Below are 25805 nucleotides of genomic sequence, written 5' to 3'. Positions count from 1 at the left end.
AAAAAGCACGGGTTGAGGGATGGACCGACGTCCCGGCCAAAGGAACCAGCTTTGCCCATCTGTTCATCTCTTAGCCCTCTCTTCCACCTCACCTCCCTTGTCTCAGTCGTTTAGTGGTGAATGTGGACCAGCCACCGAGTGCCAGTGGAGAGAGGAGACGCAGGGCGTGCACTGAGGAGCAGATAGGAAATTTCAATGAGCTGGAAAATCGAGCGTAGTAGTGGATGTTCTTCGGGGCAAGGTAACGCTGATGCAACAGTGACCCCCTGTGGCCGGACACAAATCTGTGTTGCCTTTAAGTAAGCCGATTTCTTAAATTGTGCACATGGCGGCTCAATTATTGCAGTGCGAGGGCTTTGTGCTTTGTCTCCACCTCGCAAATTGCTAGACTGACTACAAACCTAGCTGAAACTATAACATTAGAGACAACACAGCAGCCTTTGACATCTTCACTTCTGTTCGGTGTTCGAGTGCAGCAGAAACCTAAGAGTCTAGATCCTACCTGCCCCCCAGGACTTATGTGCATGGAAAAAAAAAAAAAGAATTGTTCTCATTCAAAGAATGACCACGGCCCTCTAAGTCCTGGAGCCCATAAGAGGCCGTGAAAACAGGACCGCTGAACGTGCGCCGTTACAAGAATTCACAAGATTCCAAAGTACTTATGACAATTTAATGAAAGGAAAAGATGATTTTGTGTATAAAAACAAAACACTTTATTACAATTAGGCTGAAAAATCCAATGAAAACACAACTACTTTACAAGTACAAATGTTTTTTGTTGATATTTACAGTTTTTTTTTCCTTTGACATCAATAAAAAAGACAATTTATGAGAAAACACAAAATACTAAAGTACATGTTTACAGTGTATTTGCTGAAATAAAAAAAACAACAACAAATGACTAAAGTAACGTGCATAAATTTTCCATTCAGTATCTATAGACAACAAAGACGTAAAAGGGACTTATATGAATACATTTATTCTAATGGAGAGCTCATCCCCAAGAATTAGCCACAATCCTCAGCCTCAGACTTCTGTGGAGTCACACGATCATGAAGAAACATGACTGCTGTTTGTCTGATGATGGACTAATTGCGTGTGAAGGGGGAGGGGGGTATTTTTTTTTTTTTTAAAGTTATTTCCATACTTTAAACAAATGAAACAGACTTAGTGAGACATAGTTATGGATCCCACCAGAATTATGGGCAGACATATGATCGATTTCCCAACTGACGTTAAGTTGAACTCAGGATTAGAGACGTCGGGGTAAAGCGAGGGTTTGGCGTGGTTACGAATGTGACTGGATGTCAGTCTGCATTCAGTAGCTGCAGGACCCAGAAGAACACGCGACCCCCATCGCTGTACATGCGTACTGCAGAAAAACACGCTGTAAAATACAGTTTCATCTGTGCGCGTCTCCTAGCTGCTCCCACCACTGGGCTTGGCAGGGGTCTTGGCCCTGATGCCCCCCTGGCGAGCTTGACCCTTAGCGGCCTGCTGGGGCTGAGCGGGCTGCTGAACGGGGGACTCCGCGGCAGCGGGTGCGGCGGGCTGCTGGCCGGGACTGTGTGGGGGAGGCGTCTGGATCTGGGGCGAGGCGGCAGCGGTTACCACCTGCTGCTGGATGATCTTCTGCTGGAGCACCTGCGCTGTCGTCGCCCCAGCGGAAATCATCTGCATCTGAGCGGGAGCTGAAGTGGCTGCCTTGGTCTGAGGCTGAGCCTGGATCTGAGGAGAAGCAACGCAAGTGTGTCATTTCTAGGTGGTTTTCCACTGCATTTTATCAGTGCTGAGGAAAAAGTGATGATGTGCAGCCTATAAGGAGGTAAAAGTCTCTGACAGGAACCATGTGTTGAAGGGATATGACACACAGATGAGCAATGAGCAGCCTTAAAGTCTTACCTGCTGGGGAGAAGACACAATTTGTTGAATGCTAGCCACAGTTTGCTGCTGCTGCACCATTTGTGGGATTTTAGCCACCTGATTCAAGAAAACCTCATGTCAACGCATGAACACATCGTTGATTTCAACATGCGTAATGTGAGGGTAGGTGCCTCTGATGACATACCTGGATTTGTTGGGCTCCGGTGGGCTTTCCGGCCTGAGCAATGGACGTGAAGAACTGTGTTTTTATTCCTGGTTGGAGTTGTGTGGTGGCAGCGTAGGTCACCTTCTGCTGCAGCTGCTGGGCTGACTGAGCCGTCTGAGCTGTCACCTGCTGTGCGCCCATCTACAACACAATCAGAGTAAATGCAGAGGCCGCATCTTCCAATTCTCCTGAACTGATGACAGACTCTTAACCAAATGAAAATCCAATGACTGTTGGTGTTTTTACCTTCTGCTGTACTGTGGTCTGTCCTTGCTGCGGCTGCCCTGCTTTCTGTTGGGCTGTAGTTGGTGGTTTCTTCACCTGAATCAGCTGCTGGACTGGGTAGGACTGCGCCAGCACAGGGGCACCTACGAGAGAGGACAAGAGAAACGACAAAGTGGGACTTCAGGACGTATCGCATGATTGTGATAATGATAATCATCATGTTTTGTCATGATAAATAGATGTTCAACACAATTTCTTTCAGCATACTGAGCAAGAACAATGAGGATGTGCTTCAATTACATAGTCGCCAATGCCTGTTATAATTAACCAGTTTATCATCAAACAAAACCAAGACTTTCAACACACCTGCTTTGTGGGCCTGACCAATAGCCACACTAATGCCTGCTACAGTGACTGGTAGTGTAGTGACTCCAGGTGATGACACAGAAACCACAGGAGGCTTGGTGAGGGTCACCTGAGCCGTCTGTCCTGCCTGAGCCTGAATTGGGCCCTGAGTGGGAACACGAGCCTGTGAACGTAAATACAATTAGTTTTAAAGCTGGCATATCTTCAGTCACTCACATGAAGTACAACAGACAATGTTTTTGTTAAACCGTACAACAACTCAGTACAATATAACTGCTCAATTATCGTGAGAACGATTACGTTTTTTGTAAAAAGTCAGCCACGTTATTTTGACTCAGATGGTGAATCCAAATAACACGATCAAATACTTAGAGTAAATCTATTTAAGTGACTTACCAGTCTAGTCAACTGCAGGCTGGTGCCAGCCAGTACAGCTCCAGGTCTGGGCGCTGCCACGGCTGCTAGCTGGGGATTAACTTGGGCGGTCTGCGCAGGCTGCACCTGGGAGGCCTGCTGACCCTGGGCCGCTGCCACTGCTGCAGCTACCTGCTGCTGTTGCTGTAGCTGCAACTTATGCTTTTGTAGTTTTAACATCTCCTGTAAAATCCCATATTACCAAGTCATGATATGTTGACTTTAGCAGAGTCAAGATGAAATGTAAAGGTCTGCGTAGCTACTATGCAAAGATGATGATGGCGTACCGCGGGTTTGGCCACAGTCTTGATCTGGGTGGAAGTAGCCTGTTGTTGCTGTTGTTGCTGCTGCTGCTGCTGAATCTGCTGCTGCCGGAGAAAGGGCAGGTGCGCCGGAGTGAAAGTCGCTCCTTGTTGCAGCTGCATACCTGTGCAAAGACGGAGGACAGCAGACTAGTGAGATCTGTGAAAAGTAATGGGCAGCTGTGAAAATAGAAAAGCTCATGTTAAGTTCAGTACTTGGTGCGGTCAGTGGGCGAGTCTGGGACTGGCCTGGACTCAGCGTGGTAGAAACTACTGCAGGTGTAGTCACCGGTGTAACAGCTCGAACACCCTGACCTGTGGCTATGGCGACCACTTCAGCCGGGGCGGCGGTGGCTGTTACAGCCCTCTGTTGTGCATGGACCACCTGGGCTCCAGCTGTACCTGCAGGCTGGACCAACAACAACAATAACAGTAAACAAAGGGTTTAACATTTTTAATCACCTCAGGTCCAGTTTAGTGGTTTAATTCCAACCCAAAGCCTATTTGTGTTATTAAAAATAAATTCCTGTTAGTAGTTGGCTGAGTTGAGCAAACATGACTCACAGAGAGGGTGCCTGGTATGCCTGGAGATGCCAGGCGTTTGTTGGCCTGGAAGGGACTTGGAGGAACTCCAGCTACTGTGTTCACAATCACATTCCCCCCTACAGAAGCTGAAGAGACAAAGAAAAATAAGAACTGCTGGAACAGAACTTCTACGCAATATGAGCCATATGTGTGTCAGCATACCGGCCTGAATGGTCGTGCCCACAGCAGCGCTTTTTATGGCTCCAGCCTAAAAAAAAAAAAAAAAAAAAAACACATAAAACATATGTGTTTAAAGCTTTCAGTGGGTTAAATTGTTTGTTTTGGATCTCACTGTATGTAGAGTCATGTTGGTGGCGATTCTTACCAGTACAGCTGCATTTGGTACAGCAGCAGCTCCAGCTACGGCGGCAGCCTGAGGGACCTGAGCCTGGCCAGCGGCAGGAGTCTGGGCCTGTCCAGGTGTAGCCTGGGCTTGGGGAGCTCCTGTCTGCTGCTGGGCCAACTGCTGAGCCTTCTGCTGCTCTGCAAGGGCCTGAAAACAGACACACAGCGCACAAGACCTCAATGCAACTGCAAACATGTCACGAAAGATGAGAATGGAGATCATCACCTAATCCAATGTGTTGATCTCGTTTGGCCTCACTTTACAACTTTTGTACTTTTATAAGACGCATGACTACACTTTTTTTATGTGGATCGTACACAACTGTACTTGAAGGGGATACCTGCTCAAATAAAAGCAACAATCGTTTCTACCTTGGCTTTATACAGGTGTGAAGGCTGCACTTCAAACTAAATTAAATTTGATTTATAAGCTATGAAAACTTCTCTCCTGTTATTTTAAATAACACAAAAACAGACTTGCACAGTACATACAATTGCACCTGGATAAATATACACATTTGCAAGTAGCAACACACCACTGACAATCACCTTTTTCTCTTTGGCAATCCTTTCAGCACGTTGAGATGCCACCTGAATGGGAGGCAGAGGCTTGTCGTAGCTGATCCCACTGAAGAAGAAGAAAAGATGTTGAGGTTTTTTTTTTTAAGTATAAATGTTTGTAGTGTGAAACGGTGACATTAACTTACCTTTCTGCTAGAACAGAGGCATGTTTGGGGTTCTTCTGGAATGGATTCATGCCGAGCCTGTAAGTTCAACAAATTACTACGTTTGAATGATTGATTTCACTATTTTATTATGGTTTTCATTAATGAGGTTTTGGCTTATGTCGCTTGCATAACATAACGACAACTCAAGATTTTTTTAAAATCAACAAGAGATGACATCACATTCAATAATTCAATTGTTGCAATTAAAAATCAGTTTACACAAATCAGGGAGTGAATATCGAATTAAAAGTGTTTTTTGTTTTGCTTGTTTTGTGTTTTGATATTAGCTCCTTGACAAGACCAATGCATCGTAAACGGACATCGCCAAGTACTCACAGTGGTTTGATTGGTGGACTCCTTTTGCTGGCGATGATCTTCATGAGTTCAAAGCGGCTGTTGTAGAGCTGAATGTGAGTGGCATTGTCATCCTGTGTGTAGATCTGACATGTCCTTAGAGGGCGGCTGTTCTTAGACTGCAAACACAGGTGATACACACAAAACAGAGAATAAAAGTGAGCAAACGAAACTTCAGGGATTCATTTATCCAACGCAAAGACCCAGCGGGAGGAGGCACCTTGTATATGCTCTTGGTTTTCTTCTTGGGGTTTGCTTCATACACCAACTGGAAATAATTGAAGACACAGATTAGACAAAAAAATCACAAGGCGAGTAAACTAGATTCAAGAGAAAAGTAGAGTGACTCCGTATTCCTTACTTTGCCCTCTTCTCTGGGAATGATGACGTTCTCGTAGCGGTTGCGACATTGTTTGGGTGAGCGGTAGATGCGACTGCAGGAGTTCACCACGTCGCTCACCAGATCCCAGTTAGGTGTGTGGGCGGGAGACACGATTGTCAGGTTCAAGGGCAACTCCAGCAGCTGCTTTACAGCCTACAAGACACACAACAGTGATCACGTGTTTCATCCTGTGACACTGGAATCCAACATGAACTCATTTCTTCCATCTTTGCATCTTGAAAGAAAAAAAGATGATCACGCCACCACATAAGCAGTAGTACCTGGAGCAGAGCCCAGTCCTCACTGATCAGCCACTCTGGGTTGTCCTGTCCTGCCTCCATGGCAGGTTTAACCAGCGAGGGAAGGGGCTTGGCAAAGGGTGCCTGCTGTTTGAGGGAGAAGTTCTTTTTCTGGTCCTTGCCCTCGCGACGAACTTTCAGCATGCTGGCCTTTTCGAAAAGCGAGCGTGGAGGAATGACTGTCTCCCCGTGTCCCTTCTTCTTCTTTCTGGCTGCTGCTGAGCAAACACATCCGAGTAAGAATAGAAAAACCCTATAAGTGGAATTTCTTCTGAAATATAGATTTAGTCCTGAATGACAAATCTCTTACCAGAGGGGTCCATCTTGAGCCTCTTATGCTCCTTCCTGATGTAGACGGGTGGCAGTTTGGACTCTGGCATGGGCGTGGTGTCATACATGAGCATCATCACAGAATCAATGTAAATGTCGTTGTCATCCTGCGGTGGTGTTGGTGGAGTCCAAAGCTATGTTGGAAAAAGAGAGAAAAAGTCAGAACATGGTCATACTCAAAAACACTTTGTAATATTGTGTGATTCTCTAATTATTTTGGTGTCTTACCGGCATAATTTCGGTATGGCCATCCTCTGCATCAAATACATACTCCTGTTGAAGAGCACAGACATGATTCATGTCATCAACAGGTGTAGCACAATCCACACACCACTTTTTGTTTGATTCAAAGAGATCCCGGCGGACACCCACCATGTTGAAGGCATCCTCTCTAGTGTAGGTAAAGAGATCTTCATCTCCTTCCATCACCTGCTGGTCCTCCTCCTCCTCCTTTAGCTTCTTCAGCTGCTGCAGCTCCCAGCCTCTCTTAGAGCACTCCAACTGCTCCTGAATAAAAAGAAAACATGCATCAGTCAATTTGATCAATGTACAAATTTAACACTGAAAAACCAGCGAAGAGGAGCTGAAATGACTGGTTGTTTAACTAAATCTTACAGTAAATATCTAGATACAGTCTATATTATTCAAAACAAATCTCTGGCTGTATCACAGTTACCTTCAGAGCAGTTTCATCATCGCTGATGTGGAGGTACTCCAGATAATGCAGGGCGTATCTTTCGATAGGTGTAAGCTGTTTTAGGGATAAACAGATGTAAACTCATTAATGGAAATACTGCATTTCATTTTATTCCTCTGTCATTTTTAGCTTTCAGTAGTTTTATAATAGTCACATAAAAGTGAAACTACCTGTTCCATGACTGCATTCAACTCCTCTATTTGAGCAGGCTCTTCTTTAGTATGTCTCTCCGGGTCATCCTCTGCCGACTCTTCCTTCTCCTCCTGCTGCTGCTGCTCTTCTTTCTCTGGCAGGGCATCCAGGTTTATGCTGTGGAGAGCCTGGATGTAGGGTCTCGCTACTTTGGGAGATATGGCCTCAGAGGAAGATGGCTCCTGATGAAGAACCACAAATTCCTCCACCTTCTCCCCGGACCCAGCCTCCACTTCAAATAGATCCTGGATTGTCCGCTACAAAACACACAAACACTCAGGTGAGATCTTGGTTCCTGGACATAAATGTGCACAGTTCTGTACTGCGGCTTTAAGCAATGAAAAAGAAACTTGTTTTGGAAAGATACTCAGTGGCAACATCTTACCTGTGTGAGGAAAGCCAAGGTATAGTCAGTACCCTGGGCAGCCACTTCTCTGATCAAGTCCTTGGTGCCATTCTTCAGCAGTTTCTCTTCAATGGAATTCCCACTTTCCAACCTGGACAACAAACAAACAAAACAATCAACCCCAAAGTCCCCCAGTATCATTGTTAAAGGAGAATGAGTTTGTAGCCTTGTGTTTCACTGGTGATGGATTAACATATAAATAAAAACTTAAACAGATTCCCCTGTATTTATAATATCACCTGTATATGTGTATATCCTTTGAACGTCCTATTTTGTCGCACCACTCCTGTGTGCGGGCGTCCATGCTCGGGTTGAGGTCTGTATCGTAGAAGATGATGGTGTCGGCATCAAACACAGTCCCAACTGTAGAGCAGCAGCGGTTGGTCAGGATGCTGCAGAACACCTGCCTGTTCCTGTTGAACTTCTTCATGTTCTCCTGCGGATAGACCACACAAAGTAGGTGATCAGAGTGTGGCAAACGCTCAGAAAGAAGTTGATGATAACAAATTAATGAGGTTTAAAAGTTTAATGCTGAACGAAGACAGAAGAAACACATTTAAGGAGATTAGAGAGGTGGGCCAACACTAAAAGGTAGCTACGGATCCATTTAACGTGTACATCCTTGGGTCTCCATTACTGATGTAAGTGGTTATGACTCAATTTCAGTAAAAAGGAGGAAGAAGCAGTTTTAAATGTTTTGGTGATTTTACCTGTCTTTCATCAAAAGTGAAGCTTTCATCGATGCGCACATAAGTGAGCTGCCTGTAATCTAGAAAGGCCTCCAGGATGTCAAGCATTTTCAACATCTGAGTGAAGATGAGGACACGGCGACTCTCTGACCGAAGCTTCTGAAGCAGAATGGCGAGAGCTTCCAGTTTACCTTTGAAAAATAAAAATATCGCATTATTATTCTTGGCATAATCAGATGTTTCTGTTGTTTCAGCAAGGTTAACCTCAGAGACGCTTATTCTGGTTGTACAGTAACAGTATGCAGATTAACATGAGCATCTTCATGATACTTATGTTGCACATGTGTTGGTTGGTGCTGCTTGTTGCAAACTTGGTGCAAACTGGACTAACCTGAGTCCATCTGCATTAACTGCAAGTCAGGGTAATACAACAGACATCTAGATGCCAAGTGGTGGATGTCTGCACTGTGGGGGGCAGTGGCATCCAGCAGCCGGCGGTGAAGGGACTTCCGCTCAAGGGTGTATGGGAGTGAGGGATTTGCCGCATACAGCTGAGGAGGTGGAGCTACAGCTGGAGACACCACACATACAAGCCTAAAAGACAACAGAGGGAAGACAGAAATAAAGACATGGAAAAAAATCTCTATGTTGTTAATTCCAAAAGGCTTCAAGTGTTTGGTTTAGATTGGAAAGATACTGCATCTATCAATCACTGCAACTCTAACAACACGGCTACAAAGTTAAAAGAACACAGTGAATGGATTTATAGAAACATGGGACGTAATAAATAATGTAAAATTTAATTTTAAACTCAAGTACCTCTTGATAAGCCTGTTGGCAGCCTCCAGGCGGTCCTCCACAGAGATCAGAGAGGACTGCAGCGTAGAGGTGGTAGCCACACAGGTTCTCTGGGCCCGGAGGCAGCTCTCTCTTCCCACCCACCTCCAGCCTCCAGCAGTCAGAGCACAGTGAGCAGGCTCTGAGCTCAAAGTGCAGGCCTGGAGCAGGTCGGACCCGTACAACACCCTTCGGTTGCATCGGTGCTCATTCGCTTCAAAGAGGCGCCTCAAACGCTCCTTCAGCTGTTGAGTTTTTTCTTCTGAAGACTCCTGCACATTAAAGCGAGATGGTCGATAGGATCGTTATTCATTCTGTAAACTTCTTGCACTAATATTATTCAATAGGTAAAACCAGACATCAAACTGTAAATGTAGCTTCTGCTTAAAAGTTGTGTACGGACCTGAGAACCGCCGTGGCCTGGAGTAGTGAGCTTTGTGGGGGCCGACGTCGCATTTGTAGTCCCACCCAATGCTTAAAATGAAATGTACAATGTCAGCAGATGAATACAATTAATCAGTTCACAAAAGCACCACTATTTCAAATGGCAGCGTTCAATTTAGTACAGATTCAAAGAGGAAAAGTAGAATGTTACATCACACAAGAACTCATCAACTTTTACATTACAGAGGCTGGTTTGTGTTACCAAAAAACACTCACACTACGCAATCAAACCGTTCCCAAGCATGTTTGCCCCCTAAAGTCTGGATTCTATGATGCAATATCTTGAATCAGTCACCTTGCTGAGCAGTTGACAGGGCAGGATGATGTGTTCCAGGAGTAGATGAAGCATTGGAGGCAGGAACACTTGCAGGCATTGTTTGCATTACCATGGATCCTTGGGGCCTAATTAGCTGCTGCCCTGGAGCTGACACAATCTGCAGGATGTTGCCTAAATACATGACACACATGGAGCAACCAGTTAAGAGTTGTCTTGTCACAACCTAGGACAAACGCGAAAGTTGAACAATTTGTGTGTGACGAAAAGAACAATTCTCATGCCATTTGGAATTCTGCAAAGAGATGAACACACCAAAGAACTAGTAGCAATAAAATCTAACGGATGACTTCTGTATTAGAAATCACCAAATTTAGTGTATTCCAACCCATTTCTAAAGGAATTACTTGAAACACAGTCTTTATTTCCAGTTGTGGAACTACATGGAACTATAGTGAACTACATCTACATATCTCAAGGACAAAACAAATGAAAAAAGCATTGAGAAAAGTGTGACATTGGATGTACGCTGTTGAATGTACCTTGGAGTTGCAAGGGCTGTCCAGTTGTGAGTTGGCGGAGCTGACTGGGGGACAAAGTGAACTTGTTGCCCTGAAACTGCAGAGTGACTGGAGTCTCTGGCTGGGAGATACGGTTCTGACTGCCTGCTATGTTGGCCAGCTGGGCTATCTTCACTACATCTCCACCTTTAATGAAAAGGAAGAACGGACACTTAAATTAACCCAGATTTGAATGAAGCTCACTGGAATTTTTACAGTTACAAACAATACGCTTAGTTAGTTAAAGGGTGAAAAGGAGACAAGACATGCAGAACCAGGGTGGATTAATCAGTCGAATGAGCACAACTCCTCTTCACAACAGAATCATAACAGCTCCTACTTTAACAAAACCTGAAGGGAGAAGAACATGGATCTAAGGACAGTCCTCAGGTGAGACAGAGAGCCTCAAACACACTAGGAAGAACAGGCTGAGAATGGAGTTAAAATGACCTTACAACATCCTATTTGTTTTATAGTGATGGTATGCACTCATTCTAATTGATCTTACATTAGAAAATACACTATTGTGTAAAGAAACAAATGAAAATTGACAAAGGTCTTTTTCCAAATGGCAAGATAAATATTAGACTTTAAATTCAATTTTTATGTTTCTTCACTTTAAATGGATCTCAGACATAAATCTTCAAAAGTTCATGTAAACCAAAAGAAAAAGAAAAACACAGCTTGCATAATTTAAAACAAATCTATATTATATTATTAGATATCCATTGTAAGGTACCTACTATACAGAGCGTTCAAAAACCTCTTCCCATCAGTGGACTACTGGCAGTACTGTACCATGCCTATTTTAGAAACTACTTTAAGACACCAAAATGTATTTAACTCTCTAGTTTATTGAATACATTCATTTATAACAATAGAGGAAAAAATTACTTGACCATTTCTGTGTAGAAATAAGTAATCCATTTATCAAGACTGCATGCTGTTTAAGTGCAGTAAGTGGTAACGCTACTGTACACTTGTAACCATTTTTCATTTGCCTGAAACCCATCATTTGGCACATTAATACTGACACCCAGGGTGAAGACAATTAAAGTATCAGGCCTATAAAAGGTCCAAACTACACAGTACTATTGAATAATGTTATTTTTCAGTTAAATATGTTCTAATGCAAAAACAAAACAAACAAAAAAACACTAGTTTAACACATTTTGAGATGGTGTTTTGGATTTCTGGTAACCTCCTTCTATAAGCAGGTAACTGTGAGGTCTACAGCGCTGTCAGCTGAAATGCTGAGGCCTTATTTGAGTTTGCATTGGTGTGGAATGTCATATCCTGGTGGCTGCTTTCAGCTTTGCCTGTACAGAAGCTTTCAAGTGTCAGCATCAGGAAAAATTATGTGGTGTCCACACTGTTCTCCATAGCACTCTGCTACTAGTAGAATCACATCTCATCATCATTTTCATTGATTTATGTTGATGCATTGTTGTGTGAGTGACAAAAATTAAACTGTGACATCCTTTGTCATCGTTCTTAGACTGAGACATACTGAAGCCATGTTCAGTGTTTGACCCTGATCATCAGATTCAAACAAATAATTTAAAAAGAATCTCGAAAACAAGTTCAATTGAATTAACGTGCCACTGACGTAGGTATGTGCACAAACCATCAGAAATTCTACCTGGCGCCTGCTGGGCTTAAGTTTTGTTTAAAAGGTACTTACTTCAAAATAGTAACATTTAAAGGCTTAAATTATATTAGTTGTGCACTATGCGCTAATATTAGCACACAGTGCTCGACCACTACAGTGTAAGAAAACATGGAGATTACTTGGAAACTAGTCAGATATTGTGTGTTGTTACTGAAAAGGTTTCTCTGTTCACATTTGAGGCAGAAAGGGTTTAATAAACCACGTGACCGTTTACACATGCTTTGCAGTGAAAATCATAACAGCAGCAAAGAAAAAAACAAAGTTTGGGGACTTCTTCCTGCAGGTGGGCTGATGGAAGAAACAAAAGAATATTAGTAATAATTAGGGAAAAATTGAATAAAAGAAGGGGGAGCACATAATAATAAAGTTATATAGTGTAGTAAAGTGGAACATAAATGGGTCATTCATAGTGTACATGCAGGTTTCAAGAAAGAAACTGGGAACACAGAGGCTGTGGAGATGCTGCTGATATGGCCACTGATCAAATTTTATAAGGCTTGTTTATTTCTACCATGAGTTGCATAACGATTGATTGCATTTGGCGAGAATTGCTGCACCACCATTGCCACTTCTCTGGAAGAGTTAAGACTCAACACATATCAGCAGTGCCTCAAGTAAAGGCCTCAGTGTAGAGCAGCCTGTACTGTAGACCAGACGTGTAGGGGAGATACTTAAGACGGAGGGGAAGGCAGGCCACTTACTAGGCAACCGTGCCTGGGCCTGGGATGTAAGAACCAGCCTCTGGGACAATAAGCTGGGTTGGATGGCATGGCTGGGGGCCAGGGCTGGTCGGGGGACCTGTGATAATCCAGGCTGACTGATGGGAGCCATGGATCCCACAACTGTGCCAGCTAAGGTCTGGCCCAAGGCCACAGGTGCAGCCCCCAGCACATGCTTCCCAATGCCACTGTTCCCAGAGGAGGTTACAGTGGAGGCTGCAGTGTTGTTGATGCTGACAAGAGGGGCGGCCTGGGCTCTCTGAGTAGCTGTTCCAACCGCTGTGAAGTACAAGGCAATGGGGTATGGGACTCCATGTTAGGGGTGACCCAATATTTAGTCATATTAGTACGATCAAACAGTTTTTCCATACATTTACTCAGCAGTGGTGGGCCAACACATGAAGTATTGATATGGCGTTGCCGATGAAAGAAATGTTGCCATCGGACTAATGATACATTTTTGGGATGTAACGGTTTATGCGTTTGTGGTTTTGAATCGTCCAGTACAAGACATTCAGACAATGTTATGCATGGCTGTGGATGTGTGCCACTGAAATGAGGGCATGTTGCAATAAAAAAAAGAGAGAGAGAGAAAAAAAGATGACATTTGTCTTGCTGTTTGTTCTGGAGGTGCGAGAGATAAATGATAGAAAACATTTTTTTTTTCCAATGGCACGCAATCTATCCTGCTCTAGAAGATTAGTTTAATCCGTCAGTGTGCATTCAGTAGCAGCCAAATTATTGAAACCACAGTGAAAAACTTTTCTAGTAGTCTACTGTGGCTATTACTTTATCCTCCTTTGAAATTTCAGAAGTACCACGAATACGTTTTTATTCACGAAGCAGTTACAGTGACCAGGGCTAGTAACTGCTGAGCTGCTAAGGGACGGGGACGCAGGGTAAGGGAATCTGTGGCGACTCTGCACAATTAAGTGTGACATTTAACTTTACCCTAATGGCCGTGCTGCCATCAGAGGAAAACAATGTCACCAACCCACCACTGCTGCATGGAAGTAGAAATTTACACACATGAAACCTCTAGGGCTTGTAAAAAATTTACCAAACCTCTCCATGAAAACTGTACGGTTAAAACCTGACCTGTAAAAATTGCAGCACTGTGAATATAGTATATGTACATTTATTAATGTATCAATTATCCTAATATATATATGCCTGTATGGGCAAAGTGTTAACATTTTCCATGCGTGACGTAACAGATCAGGTTAATTTAAAGTCAATCATGCAGCATAACATGTTTACTGTGTACACCGTCTGAAAAATATTTGCCACGGTGACAGAAAACATTCCTGTCCTTAAATGTGTACTTCTCCTGAAATGGTCATACCGTGAGAAGTAGGTGTAGCTGCTGCAGTGGTGACAGGGGACTTGCCTCTGGTCTGGCCTGGCTGGCTGGTGGTGGAGGAAGAGGTGCTCGTGGTTGGAGAGCTCGTCGGAGGGCGCTGACCTACCGCATTTGCAATGGTGGCTAGACGACCTTCTGGTTTTGTGCCATATTGTACCGGTTGGAATAACCTAATAAAAAAAAGGCCACATTGTGGTGAATGTCAAAATATCAATATTACAATAATGTGGTTATGTTTTAGAGAATTATAAAAAAAAACACTAAGGTTTTATTACAGTTTCATTACTGACCTCATGGGTTTTATTGGACACGGCTTGGGCCTTGCGGGTGGATCAGGACCAGTGTAGATCTCCTCTATGAGCTGCTGAGTGATCTTAAGTTTAGGCACCGCCTCTTCAGTCTGATACCGAGTCAGTCTGTTTTCATTATTGATCAGATCGAATATGGACAGGTTCTACAAGGTCACAAGACAAGATAAAACAGTGGAAATGGATTAACGTGAGCAGATTATGAGTTACTGAAAAACATTTCACACATTTTTGGTAATCGACTGATTACATTCAAGGAGTTAGCCAGGGTTACATCATCACAAGTGTATACCTTGCTTGAGTCATGCTGAAGAGCTCCCAGCACCAGAGACGGCACGTTGTATTGCAGAGAGGAACAGAAATAGGAGCTGCTGGTTTCTCTGGGCGCCACCAGTTCAGGGTGGTTACATACTCGCTGTAACTGCATCAAGACCTGAAGCACGCTCACAAAGTGACCTGTCTTCAGCGCCTCCTGAGATCTATGGGACCACACCAAGACAAAAGGCATAATTATGTAAAAAGGTTAATTTTTAAAGCTATCCAAATATGTACAGGAAAGATTAGATTGTATTTTTCCATGGTTCAAGTTAAACAAATAGCTTTCACGGACTTGACAGCCTGGGTGGATGTAGAAACAACCCAAAAATGCCTCTGTCTCAGGTCACATACTGTAATCAAATGTCATGCTACTGTATTTACAGCAAATTATGTAACTCTAATTTTAGAACCTCATTCATCAATCGTAATTACCGAGGTGACTCTCAGTGCAGGGGCAAACTTAACTCTGGTATAAGACCAAACATGTGGGGCAAACATCTCACCCCGGCTGCGTGAGGATATCCTCATAAAGGCTCTTCTGTCGGCCGGAGAGACGGCACTTCAGGATATGCTCATATTTCTTGGGCAGCTGCTTCTCTACGTCCCTTTTGGAGCGCCTCAGGATGAAGGGCTGGATCATCTATGGTTTCAATTCAAAGGATGTTTTATATGTAATGAGTGGTTATGCATCACAGGTGAGACAAATGAATTATAATGCAGAGGTGCTACACTGACCCTGTGCAGACGGATGACCAGTTTGTGGCAGTAGTCCTGGTTCTGGTCGGTGCCTGCCTTCACGGGAAAGTCAGAGAAGGGCCTGGTGATTCCTGGCAAAAGGAAATGGATCATGGTCCACAGCTCCTTCAGCGTATTCTGTAGAGGGGTGTTGATGAGGAGAACCCTCTGTTCACTGGAAGATGAAAACAAATATCTCAGTTACTCAGTAAACGGAGATTTATTTAAAGCACACAACAGAATATTAACTGATTTTATAGACAGATAGATAAAAATCCCTCACATACAAAAGATCTCGTGCAAAATAATTTGTCCAAAACTAATTGCACATACACACATCTATGATTCACATTACAGGTTACAAATGAAACCATATTTAAGACAACCTTAAAATGATGTGTTTCTCAGCTCACCTTCTGAGAGCAAAGATTGTTTCCCAGTGTTTCTCCTTCATGTTTTTGATGAGCTGCACCTCGTCCAGAACCAGATGCCTCCACCTTCTCTTCAGAAAGTAGCTCTGGTCTTTCATCAGCAGCTTGTAAGACGTCACACATACGTGGAAGCTGTTGTCTTCCCCCCACCACTGGAAGAGATACGTTAATACAATTACATACATATTACAGTTTTTTTCATGGCTAAAAAATGTGAATAATATGTTACAAGTATGTGTATGACCACCACAAAATTACCATTCTCTTCGATCTCCGCTCCTTTCTGTTGCCAAGGTACAGGAGGATCTTAAGGCCAGGACACCATCGCTTGAACTCCACCTCCCAACTTAGCAACTTGCATGATCTTACAACAATAAGGTGGGGTCCCCAGATACCTGCAGACCAGAACAAACATGTTGGTATGTCACATTTAACGTTCAAAAATAAGACAAGAAAGTGCACTATACAACTGAGACATACCTTCTTGGCCAGCTAAGTGGGCCATGTAGGCTACTGTCTGTACAGTTTTGCCAAGGCCCGTCTCATCAGCTAAGATGCCATTGAGGTGTTTCTTGTAAAGGTTTACGAGCCAGTCCACACCAATTTGCTGATACTCTCGCAGTGATCCATGTAACAGAAAAGGAGCTGGGCTACGGGTCTGGTGAAATAAAAGACCAGTTAAAAACTGTAAAATGCATCTTGTCAGATTGGGTTTGAGTTTAAGTGTCTTACTGATGAAGTGGTTCTGAAGGTGCCCTTGGGCAGGATCAGCTCCGTGGAAGCAGCCACCTCAGCTATGTCTCTGCCAGGCTTCCCATCAGAGTCAGAGGAAGTAGCTTTGTCAGCACCACGATACTGGTCCACACTAAGCAGGGAGTCAATCAACACTGCCTCAGGTGGACTTCCTGCAGGACCCCCTACATCTGGAAAATAAAAAATATAAACTATTTTAGAGAGAACTCCCAAACATTAGATACAAACATTGGAATGAAAGTGAAATGTGTAATTTTTTTTATTGCAAAGGCACCTTCAGTCTCTTCCATTTCATCGTCGTCGCTGTGGAGACTAGGCTGAGGCCACTCAAAGCTATCAGCATAAGCTCCAGCATACTCTTTCATCAAAGCATCCAGAGGCATCTCCGCTATAAACCACATACAACAACACTTGAGTAAGCAATACAAAAACCAAAACAAGTTACAATGGTATTTATGTGGCATAAACTTAGCAGACAAACCTAAACTACAAAAATGTAGAAATAATATTAAAATTTAAAAACATGTGTGTTTAACATTACGACACATAATATCATATACTACAATTTGGCGTGTCAGTACAAGTTCACTTACCCCAGGCAGAAAAAGCTTTATTTGGGGCAAAACTATTCTGTGCTGCTAGCTCTGAACCTTTTCAATGCTTGAAGGAGGAGGATCACACACACTCACTTCTATATTCAGATATACGTTACCAGTCAAAAGTTTCAGAACAGCACACAGTATCCTCCCAACCAATGTGTCCATGTGGGGCCCATAAGGGTCAAATTTGGGCTGCAGATAAGTGACCCAAGTGGGTTTGTCCGCAGCTTCCATGGTGACCCCACCTGTGTTTGCCCATATGGGCCTCAAGTAGGTTCTGACCGGGTTTCAGGTGGGGCCCACCCTTTAACCCTTGTGGGCCCCACATGGACATGCTGGCTGGGCTCTGGTATAGTTGGGTCAGGGCTTCATCCTACAGCAAGATAATGACCCAAAACTCTAGTCCAAGCTCTACCAGAACTACCTCAGTATAAAAACAAGATGAAAAGCTTGAAAACATGGAGTGGACCATGTCTCCATGTTCCAGTCTCTAGACTTTAACCCCATGGAGCTGGTTTGTGATGAACTGGACAGAAGAGTGAAAGCAAAGCACCCTACAAGTGACACACATTTCTGGGAACTTCTGCAACAAAATTGGGAAGAACTCCAAAGATGGTTACTTTGATGAGTCAAAAATGTAAGATCCAAAGTCCAAAGTTTTTTTTTTTGTTTTTTTTTTCCCAGGGGTCTAGCTTGAACAATGGACTGATTATATATTATGTGAGAGACAGCATCCTAGATAAAGTACTTAACGAAATGAGCACATCTGTATGCAGTCCCACTCCTTCAAGCAAAGAAGTGGTAACCACATACTTTTTACACCCAAAACGCCTCAGAACCACCAAAATATAATTCCCTGGAATATACTGTATGTTGTGCACAAGGGAATATTGCACAAATCAATTTTCCCTGCTTAATCTTGCCTGCTTGGATAGAAAAATTCAAAGTCAGTACCGTCTTTAGCAAGGTCAACCAACTCCGCTTTGTGGTCTGCTTCCCCTTCCATGCCTTCCTGTTCCTCTATAGTGCTCTCTTCATCTATAACTAAAAATAAAGACGTTTGTTAGAAATCCATTTGATTATTACTACTTTGCCACACACCTTGATTGTTTGACACATACCATCTTCATCAACCAAAGACAAACTTGATTTTCTTTTTCTTGTTGAAGTGGCCTCCTATAATATGAAAAAGCATAAAAATAAATGCAAGATACAATATGTGCTTTTACATTCACTCAATTGCACGTCAGAGCAGCACTTACTTCTTTATCAGTTTTCTCTCCTGCCGATTGACCAGATACTGTAATGCAAGTAACATAAGGTCATTTCTATACAAAAAACAAAACTAAATAGAGTTCAGGTTTGAAACAGAACCAACAGACGTAAAAGTAAAAGCCAGAAACAGAGTTACAATATTGTGTTTCATTTTCAGTATGTGCTCAGTGGGACGTACCTTTGGCTGAAGCTTTTTGTAAGCTAAGTGCTTTAAGCCTCTTCTCATAAATTTCAAACTGCAGTTTAATTTCCACAACCTGACAAAAAATATATCGTTCAGACTGGTCTACAAAACATGACTTTTTCAGAAGTACAACAGACAATAAGCAACCATACACACCTGTTCAATGTTTGACCAGAAGAATTCCACCTCTCGAGCAATTGTGCTGGCAATGTGACGAAGATGAATTTCCCTTTCTTTCTCTGATCTCTCCTCACTTTTCTTCTTCTCTTGGTGGTAACGGGCGCATGTGCGAACAAGCTGAGACACAAGACAATTGTAATTCAACAAGACTTCAATTTCTACAGTGATGGCTCCTTTTGTTGTGAGAACTATCAGGTCTTCCGTACCTTTTTAGCCGCCGCCTCCTTCCATCTCCTCTCCTGGGCGAAGTCAGCTGCCATCCACTGCATCTCCTCCAGGAGGTAGTCCCAGTGGGACTTTGGACGGGAAGCTTCCACAAGCTTAGGAAGCCTACTGGCGGACCACTGTCCCTCCTTCCTCAACTCAGAGATGCGTTGATGCACTTGACTCTCCTGGGAAACAAACCCAATCAGGGATAGCGTGTTTAACCACAAAATTAAAACTTGACTCAATAAACATACTCAATGCATAAAACCAGAAGATACCAAACAAAGGCATCTCAACTAGATAAGCATATATCAATTATTCAAATTTAGCAAATGTCATTAAAACTATAAAGGAAAAGCAAATATTGTCTTTGCTTTCAGTAAGAAACAACACTAAAATTAGACAGTAGTCTGATGACTAAAAATAAATATGATGATGACACTTGAATACATTGCCTGTATTACAAACGTGACTTTTAATCATTTGCTCATGTCTCTCTCAGTCTCTTTGCGAATTAATGTGCTTAAGTAACTCACCAACTTGGCCTGCTCAACATGCTTATCTTGAGAACCCTCCTGCGAGGACGGCATGGTCATACTTTGGCCAAATCCACTTATTTTGACTGCAGATATGCCGTTGGTTCCAGTCAGTTTAGACTGTGTGCTTGTGTTGATGTTAGAGCCAAGAGGTCGGAGAGGACTTGCGTTGTGGGGTGTTTGAGTAGAGTTGGGAGTGGACAGAGGGGCAGAGGACACAGATGTCACTGAAATGGAATTGGTCATAATCCTCTGAACTGGCTGGTTCTGGTCTGTACCAGGGCGGGCAAGTGCCACCGTCTACGGAGAATGAAAAAAAATGTTAATATGGGACGATTGCAGCATAATAAAAATTAATTATCATATATAAAAATATATACGTAATATATATGGTATCATTTAGACTGACCGCTTGTCCTGACTGTAGAATGGCCTGGGATTGTTGCTGCTGTGGCTGCAACTGAAGGTGAAGACCCGGCTGCATCTGCTGCTGCAGTTGAGCCTGGAGCTGCGTGTGGGGGTTCATTGTGGCGAGGGTAGACCCACCTGCCTGCATTTTAACCTGTGCCTGGAGCTGACCAGTAGGCTGAGCTGTGTTCTCCACCAACTGAGCCTGCTGAGACAGTGTTATGGGCAGGCCAGCAATGGGGAGAGCACCTTGAGGCAACCTGCCAGGCAGCTGGGGAGGAGGGGTGTGCAGGCTGGCTGCATTCTGTACTGGAGGTCCTTTGGATGGGTCGTACTGTTGCTGGTTTTGCTTTTGCCCTGCAATGTGAACAGCTTGAGGAGTAGGCGGCATCCCACCTGTATATAAAGTAACCAAAGTATAGGGAAAAGGGCAGTATAGAAAGCAAGAGAGAAACAAGTGGTAAAAAAAAATCAAGTTGAAAAATCATGTAATCACTGGTGAAGTGTTTTATACAAGTATTTTGGGATTTACAATTAAGTATTTAGTTCCTATTATTTTGAGAGACCCCCTTTGACAGTTCTTGGATATATTAAACTGAATTGAATATTAAAAAGTTGTTCTGTTTGGGCTTTAGCTCTTGGAGCTCCTCAGAACCATCCCTTATTGAAATAGATGTATGGTATTTATCAAGAGTAGTGTACTACTTTGATGACCAGAGCAGGAACTAATGAAAATCATACAGCAAAATGATTACAGAAGAAATGAAATCAATATGAGGATCTACATGTCTCTCAAATAAAATACTACTTTGATTAATGCAAAACCAAAATATTGCATTTCAAATGTTGAGAGAATGAGGTTAAAAAACATCAAAAATTATACATGCAACAAGAGAAGTATTAGACAAGAAACAGAAATGTTACAAAGAAAATGAAAAAGGTACTTTTAAAAATAAAGAGACAGGGAGAATAAAGGGGAAATAATACTACAAAGCGAACACTCACAAAAACACCATATGTTTGGCATGCATGAAGCGATGTCATTCTAGCGGAAATCACGGCATCTGGATGCCTCACATAGCAACAAAGGACAAAGGTGAGCAAAAAGACACACATGGGGTCTTGCAGACAGCAGGCCTGAGCGGAGCTGTGCACACTAAAGCAGCACCTGCCTTACCTCCCTGCACGCCACACCACCTTGCCTAGACGCCATCAACACCTGGCCCTGACACACCCACACAATCGCAAAAACCTGTGCCGTGAACACAACTCCTCCAAATGATGCCCCTCCTACTTAGACTGAGGGAAAGAAGCCAAGTCAGAACAAAATGTCGTGAGATAACATGGACGAAAATCAACGAAATGTGAACGTGAAATAAATAAAGACAATCTTGAAGACTGATGGCTGATGATTTTGAATCCTTGTTGATGGTGTATAGACGGACAATCGCAGAGGGAAAGACTCGAGGGAATGACGATGAGAAACCAAAAGGAAGCATGACTCGTGGATTCATAAAATGGGAAAACAAGCAAAACCCATTGGAAAGTGAATTCATTCCCACAGGGTTCTCACTTTCTGTGATCCACCTCCAAATTTGATGAAAATCCATCAGCACGGGTAGGTCAGTCCAAATAAAGACGACTAACAGGAAGACACTTCAGAAAAGAAGAGATGAATGACGACGAGTGAACAATAGTAAAATCAAAAAAAAAAAAGGAAAACATAAGACATGGCATCTTCCCACTGAGTGGCTACTCTTCTTCAGAATTGGCTTGTCTTCTTCCCCATTTATCATGAAAGACAGGGCGGATGCTTGCACAGCTAAGCCTGAACTTCCTGTGGACTGCTGAGAAATCCAGCAGATGGATGAAGAACTGTTTGTTGATGCTGCTTGAAGTTTGAAGAAGATAGATGTTTGGATTCACTTTTTAAAATCTCCTTAGTCTGGGGAAGGGCATAGGTCCAGCAGCATCGAACAGAACACAGAACGGCCTGGTAGTAGCACTCCTACCTTGCACAGTTGGCATAAGTTGCTGGAGTGGAACGCCAGGTGATCCTAAAGGAGCTACACCAGGATGCTGGAAAATCAGCCCATGGCGACCAACGTCAATCCGGGGCCTCTTAGCCTGATCTGGGATTTAAAACACACAATACCCTCATAACGCAAAAAAAAGCACTCGGCACAGAGCAATGACCTTCTGCAGACCTTACAGGTCACCTCTCCATCCTCGGTTTAAGACTTCAACACAGAGCGCTAGTACAGGATGCCAAATATCTAAAAGCAGAAGCAATTAGAGGGAGAAAAGAAAACAAACAGAAAACAAAGCAAACGGGGAGGAAACAAAGCAACAAAAGAGAGACAGGAGTCTACGATCCTTGCCCTACCTGTTTGCGCCATAGCTTGTTGCCTCTTAAAGGCATCCATGTCTCCAGGGTTTGTAATAGTGCCAGAAGCAGCCCCTTGATGTCCCTGCAAAACCAACCTCTAAAGGAATCAGTGGGACATTTACTGCTGCAAATGATTCTCAAATAGAATTTAAGGAAGAAATTGGATAATGTTGTTGCAACAAGTGATTAAAACAAATTTGCCCCCCATCACCTGAAACTGCTGCTGGGTAGAGAATGCTGCAGAAACATTGGGAGGAAGCTGTGTTGCTATGGCAACTGGTGTAACTGCTTGACCATCCTTTCCAGTAACAACCTTTACCTGAAAAAGATGCAGATTTGAAAAAAGCAAAATATTCACTGGATGAAACAAATGTACAGTTCTCAGTAACGTTCCTAATCGATCTCACACTAAGAGCCCAATGTTATACCTCATCATTAATGACCTCAGACTGTTCTTCTTCTTCCTCTTCATCTTCAAGGTCCAAGTCATTTTGTCTCAAGTAAGTATACAAGGGAACACAAGGCTTCTTCTTAAAAGCTAGATAGTCCATCATATTCCCTTGGAGGTGTTGCAGAAAGAAAAGTTCAATCAAATATTCTTTGAACACTTCTTTTAGGCTCTCCATCTTCTTGGTGTGGTGCTCCAAACACTGCTTTCTCAACTGGGCAATCTCTGGAGTAGAAGGGGCAATTTCTTCCAACTTCTTGGCAACCTGCTTCTTCATGGTGCCCACAGTCACGTTTGTGGCAAGAGGATTGTTGAGGATCCCTTGTGGTGGACTGGTGAGGGATGGGCTGGAGGGTGGAATGGAGGAGGGTACACTGAATGTTGCTGTAGCTGTGGTTCCTACTCCAGTAACCACACCCTGTGCTGTCTTCTCAAATATAATAGGTCGTGCCAACTGTCCTTGAATGATACTGCTGATCTGTGGAGGTAGGTTGGAGGTGGTGATGTGTCCAGGACTGCTCAGAGTGGTACCGCTGGCCACAGGACTTTGAGATCCGTGGTGATGGATGGTACCTCCAGTCTGTGAATGAGGCTGAGAAAGCCGACGTTCTCTCACAGATCCCGGAGCCCCTGGAGAAGCCAGCTGTACCTGGCCAGTTGTGGCTTGGGCAATCTGGGCCAGACCCGTCCCGTCCTGGTAAACAAAATGGCTACCGCCGATTTGCCGCACTAACATATTAGCGTCAACAAATCGTGTTGGACTCTGTCCACACACACCCAAGGCTGTTGCAGGTGCTCCAGGCCTCGTCACACCTTGCAGGGGGACCGGGCTATGTTGTGTGGGACTTTGGGGTTGGAGAGGCTGGGGCACAGGTGAGGTGACCTTGATGTATTGGTTTGAGGCCCACGGAGATTGAGGAAATCCTGGGGATGCTGGGTTCTGGATGGATGTTAGGGTGATCTGCTGTCCCGCATTTTGCAATGTGATGTTCACGTTCTGAGCAACAGGGCTACGACTCATTATAATCTGATAATTGGGTGACTGGGGGGCTGAAGGGCTGGCAGCAGAAGAGAAGGTGGTCACAGGAGATTGAGGGTGGTTAATAGTGGCTTGCTGCTGCGTAACTGCCATGGGTGGCTGCTGTTCCCCCTCTGCCTCTGACCCACTGACAGACTTGGATTTTTGGATCTGTCGTTGCATATTCTGTGATCCACTTCCATGGTGCATTGCGTGACACCGTTACTATGTCTAAGCACAATAATCTGTGGAAAGGGCATAGAGAAGTACAACAATGAATGATTTTTTACTACTAAATGTGACACACAAATATGCTTATTGGTTGTGACAGGACCGCATTGTAACCAAATTAACTGAACTTCTTTATGAAAAAAGCTTTTCCGCAATGCTTAATTATTGTAATTAAATAATTTTTACTTGTCTGTGCTTGAATTAAATATTGAGTTACTCCTTCAACTGTCAGATATGCATGGTTAATCTATCTACAATCCTTTGCTCATTTATCAGGCCATTAAATACATTGTTGTGATCATTTGCAAAAGCCTACTGTCAAATGATTTTCTCTATATCACATTATTCGTGTGTTATACATATTTCTTGTGTTAAAATGTAACAAATTTCAATCATATACACAAATAAATTTCCAAATGCATTTACACTCCCGTAGACATATTGAGATACTTAGAGACGGTGTCTTGTAGACATGTTACCTATTCAGAACAAACACCTCAGCGTTAATCAATAAGATGCATTTAATGTAATAACGTTACAGCTAAGCTGATATTTTGAATTTCTGTAAGTGAACTCAGCTTAAGCATTTAAGTCACAACCGGTAGATTAATATAAGTATCGGAAGAAAATGATAGTAATGATGTGCTTTGTCGCTGAATTGTCCAAAGATAAGATGTATTTCAAACAAAGGTGATCTACATTAACGCTACTGCTACCCGTGATGGCACTGATACCGCTGGCCTATTATACCTATGTTTATACTACAACGTTTACAAAAATCCGCGCGTAGGTAATAGACTCGTAGTTTTAAAACCACAACATCATATATAAAGCCGACCGTTACAATAGCAATTTATGGATACCGGCATTAATTTACATGGCTTGTTACGACGTTAGCGTTCGCTCCCACTTTCAGTTTACGGGGCGTAACGTTAGCTACCGCTAGCTAGTAGCATTACAAAACGATAACACATGCAACAGTCAGAATAGTTAGGTGTGGCTGAATGATTAGGTCAAATAGAAACGGAGTCACTAAATCTGACTGCAAATGATTAATTGAATCATCTGCAATAATACTGCCTGTGTCGTTTCAGCAAATAACAATTACCCTCGCTACGGGACGCGTGCTAGTTGGTGCTAGTACTTAGCTTGTTTTTGCTAGCAGGCCAATTGCCAAAAAATAAATACTTAAGTTTATCACTTAAGCGGTGTTACTTACATGGAATATGGGGGATGTGTAGCAGTTTCGTAAGTCCTAAGTCATATTTACAATATGCCACATGCTGTAACAATGGTTAATCTGCGAAAAATAAAATATTGTTATTGCTAGCGGCTATTCAATGTTTTGGAGCTAGGATAATTTCATTCAGCAACATGGCGGCCGCGGCAACCTTCCTCGTGACCCGGATGTCGTACCAACTCCAGGAAATAGTATGAGACGATGACGTAAGCTCTAATAGGTAACGTCCACGGGTTATATTCAGTATACAGTCAATGGTTATATTAATCATAA

At 43.2% G+C, this 25805-nt stretch overlaps 1 protein-coding gene across 5 annotated transcripts; it reads right to left on the bottom strand.

Annotated features, from left to right (window-relative positions):
- Positions 1-656: 656 nt before the first annotated feature.
- On the bottom strand, positions 657-25699 carry ep400 (E1A binding protein p400). Of its 5 annotated transcripts, none has more exons than XM_047591333.1 (54): positions 25512-25699; positions 23024-24306; positions 22807-22914; positions 22593-22677; positions 22219-22338; positions 20208-20602; positions 19799-20098; positions 19262-19447; positions 19032-19172; positions 18870-18948; positions 18679-18716; positions 18538-18592; positions 18371-18460; positions 17092-17205; positions 16797-16987; positions 16545-16722; positions 16323-16459; positions 16047-16216; positions 15634-15808; positions 15402-15538; positions 14873-15059; positions 14563-14726; positions 14255-14442; positions 12892-13188; positions 10501-10665; positions 9980-10132; positions 9644-9714; positions 9223-9512; positions 8795-8997; positions 8425-8594; positions 7954-8150; positions 7694-7805; positions 7287-7565; positions 7096-7170; positions 6792-6926; positions 6648-6692; positions 6400-6553; positions 6072-6307; positions 5770-5943; positions 5629-5676; positions 5391-5527; positions 5034-5090; positions 4876-4954; positions 4307-4474; positions 4144-4189; positions 3961-4067; positions 3613-3805; positions 3382-3521; positions 3077-3277; positions 2681-2843; positions 2336-2457; positions 2069-2230; positions 1903-1980; positions 657-1728 (listed from the first exon to the last, which is right to left on the bottom strand). In XM_047591333.1, the coding sequence occupies exons 2-54, from the start codon at positions 24269-24271 to the stop codon at positions 1420-1422; spliced, it is 9252 nt and encodes a 3083-aa protein (XP_047447289.1). In that variant the 5' UTR covers positions 24272-24306; positions 25512-25699; the 3' UTR covers positions 657-1419. The 5 variants fall into 5 exon arrangements, with proteins under 5 accessions (XP_047447289.1, XP_047447290.1, XP_047447292.1 ...); XM_047591334.1 differs by having other exon boundaries at positions 6072-6304; XM_047591336.1 differs by lacking the exon at positions 12892-13188.
- Between the last annotated feature and the right edge of the window lie 106 nt (positions 25700-25805).

Source organism: Mugil cephalus, chromosome 8, assembly GCF_022458985.1.
Source record: "Mugil cephalus isolate CIBA_MC_2020 chromosome 8, CIBA_Mcephalus_1.1, whole genome shotgun sequence".
Classification (NCBI taxonomy): domain Eukaryota; kingdom Metazoa; phylum Chordata; class Actinopteri; order Mugiliformes; family Mugilidae; genus Mugil; species Mugil cephalus.
Note: the sequence above shows the minus strand (reverse complement) of the source record. Positions and strands in the feature narration are given on the sequence as shown.

Coding starts and splice junctions, on each gene's coding strand:
- ep400 (XM_047591333.1), bottom strand. CDS start 24,271: ATGCACCATGGAAGTGGATCACAGAATATGCAACGACAGATCCAAAAA. Junction 10,133..10,500: donor ACAGCCCTTGCAACTCCAAG/GTACATTCAACA, acceptor TCATGTATTTAG/GCAACATCCTGCAGATTGTG. Junction 1,729..1,902: donor TTGTGTCTTCTCCCCAGCAG/GTAAGACTTTAA, acceptor GCTTCTCCTCAG/ATCCAGGCTCAGCCTCAGAC.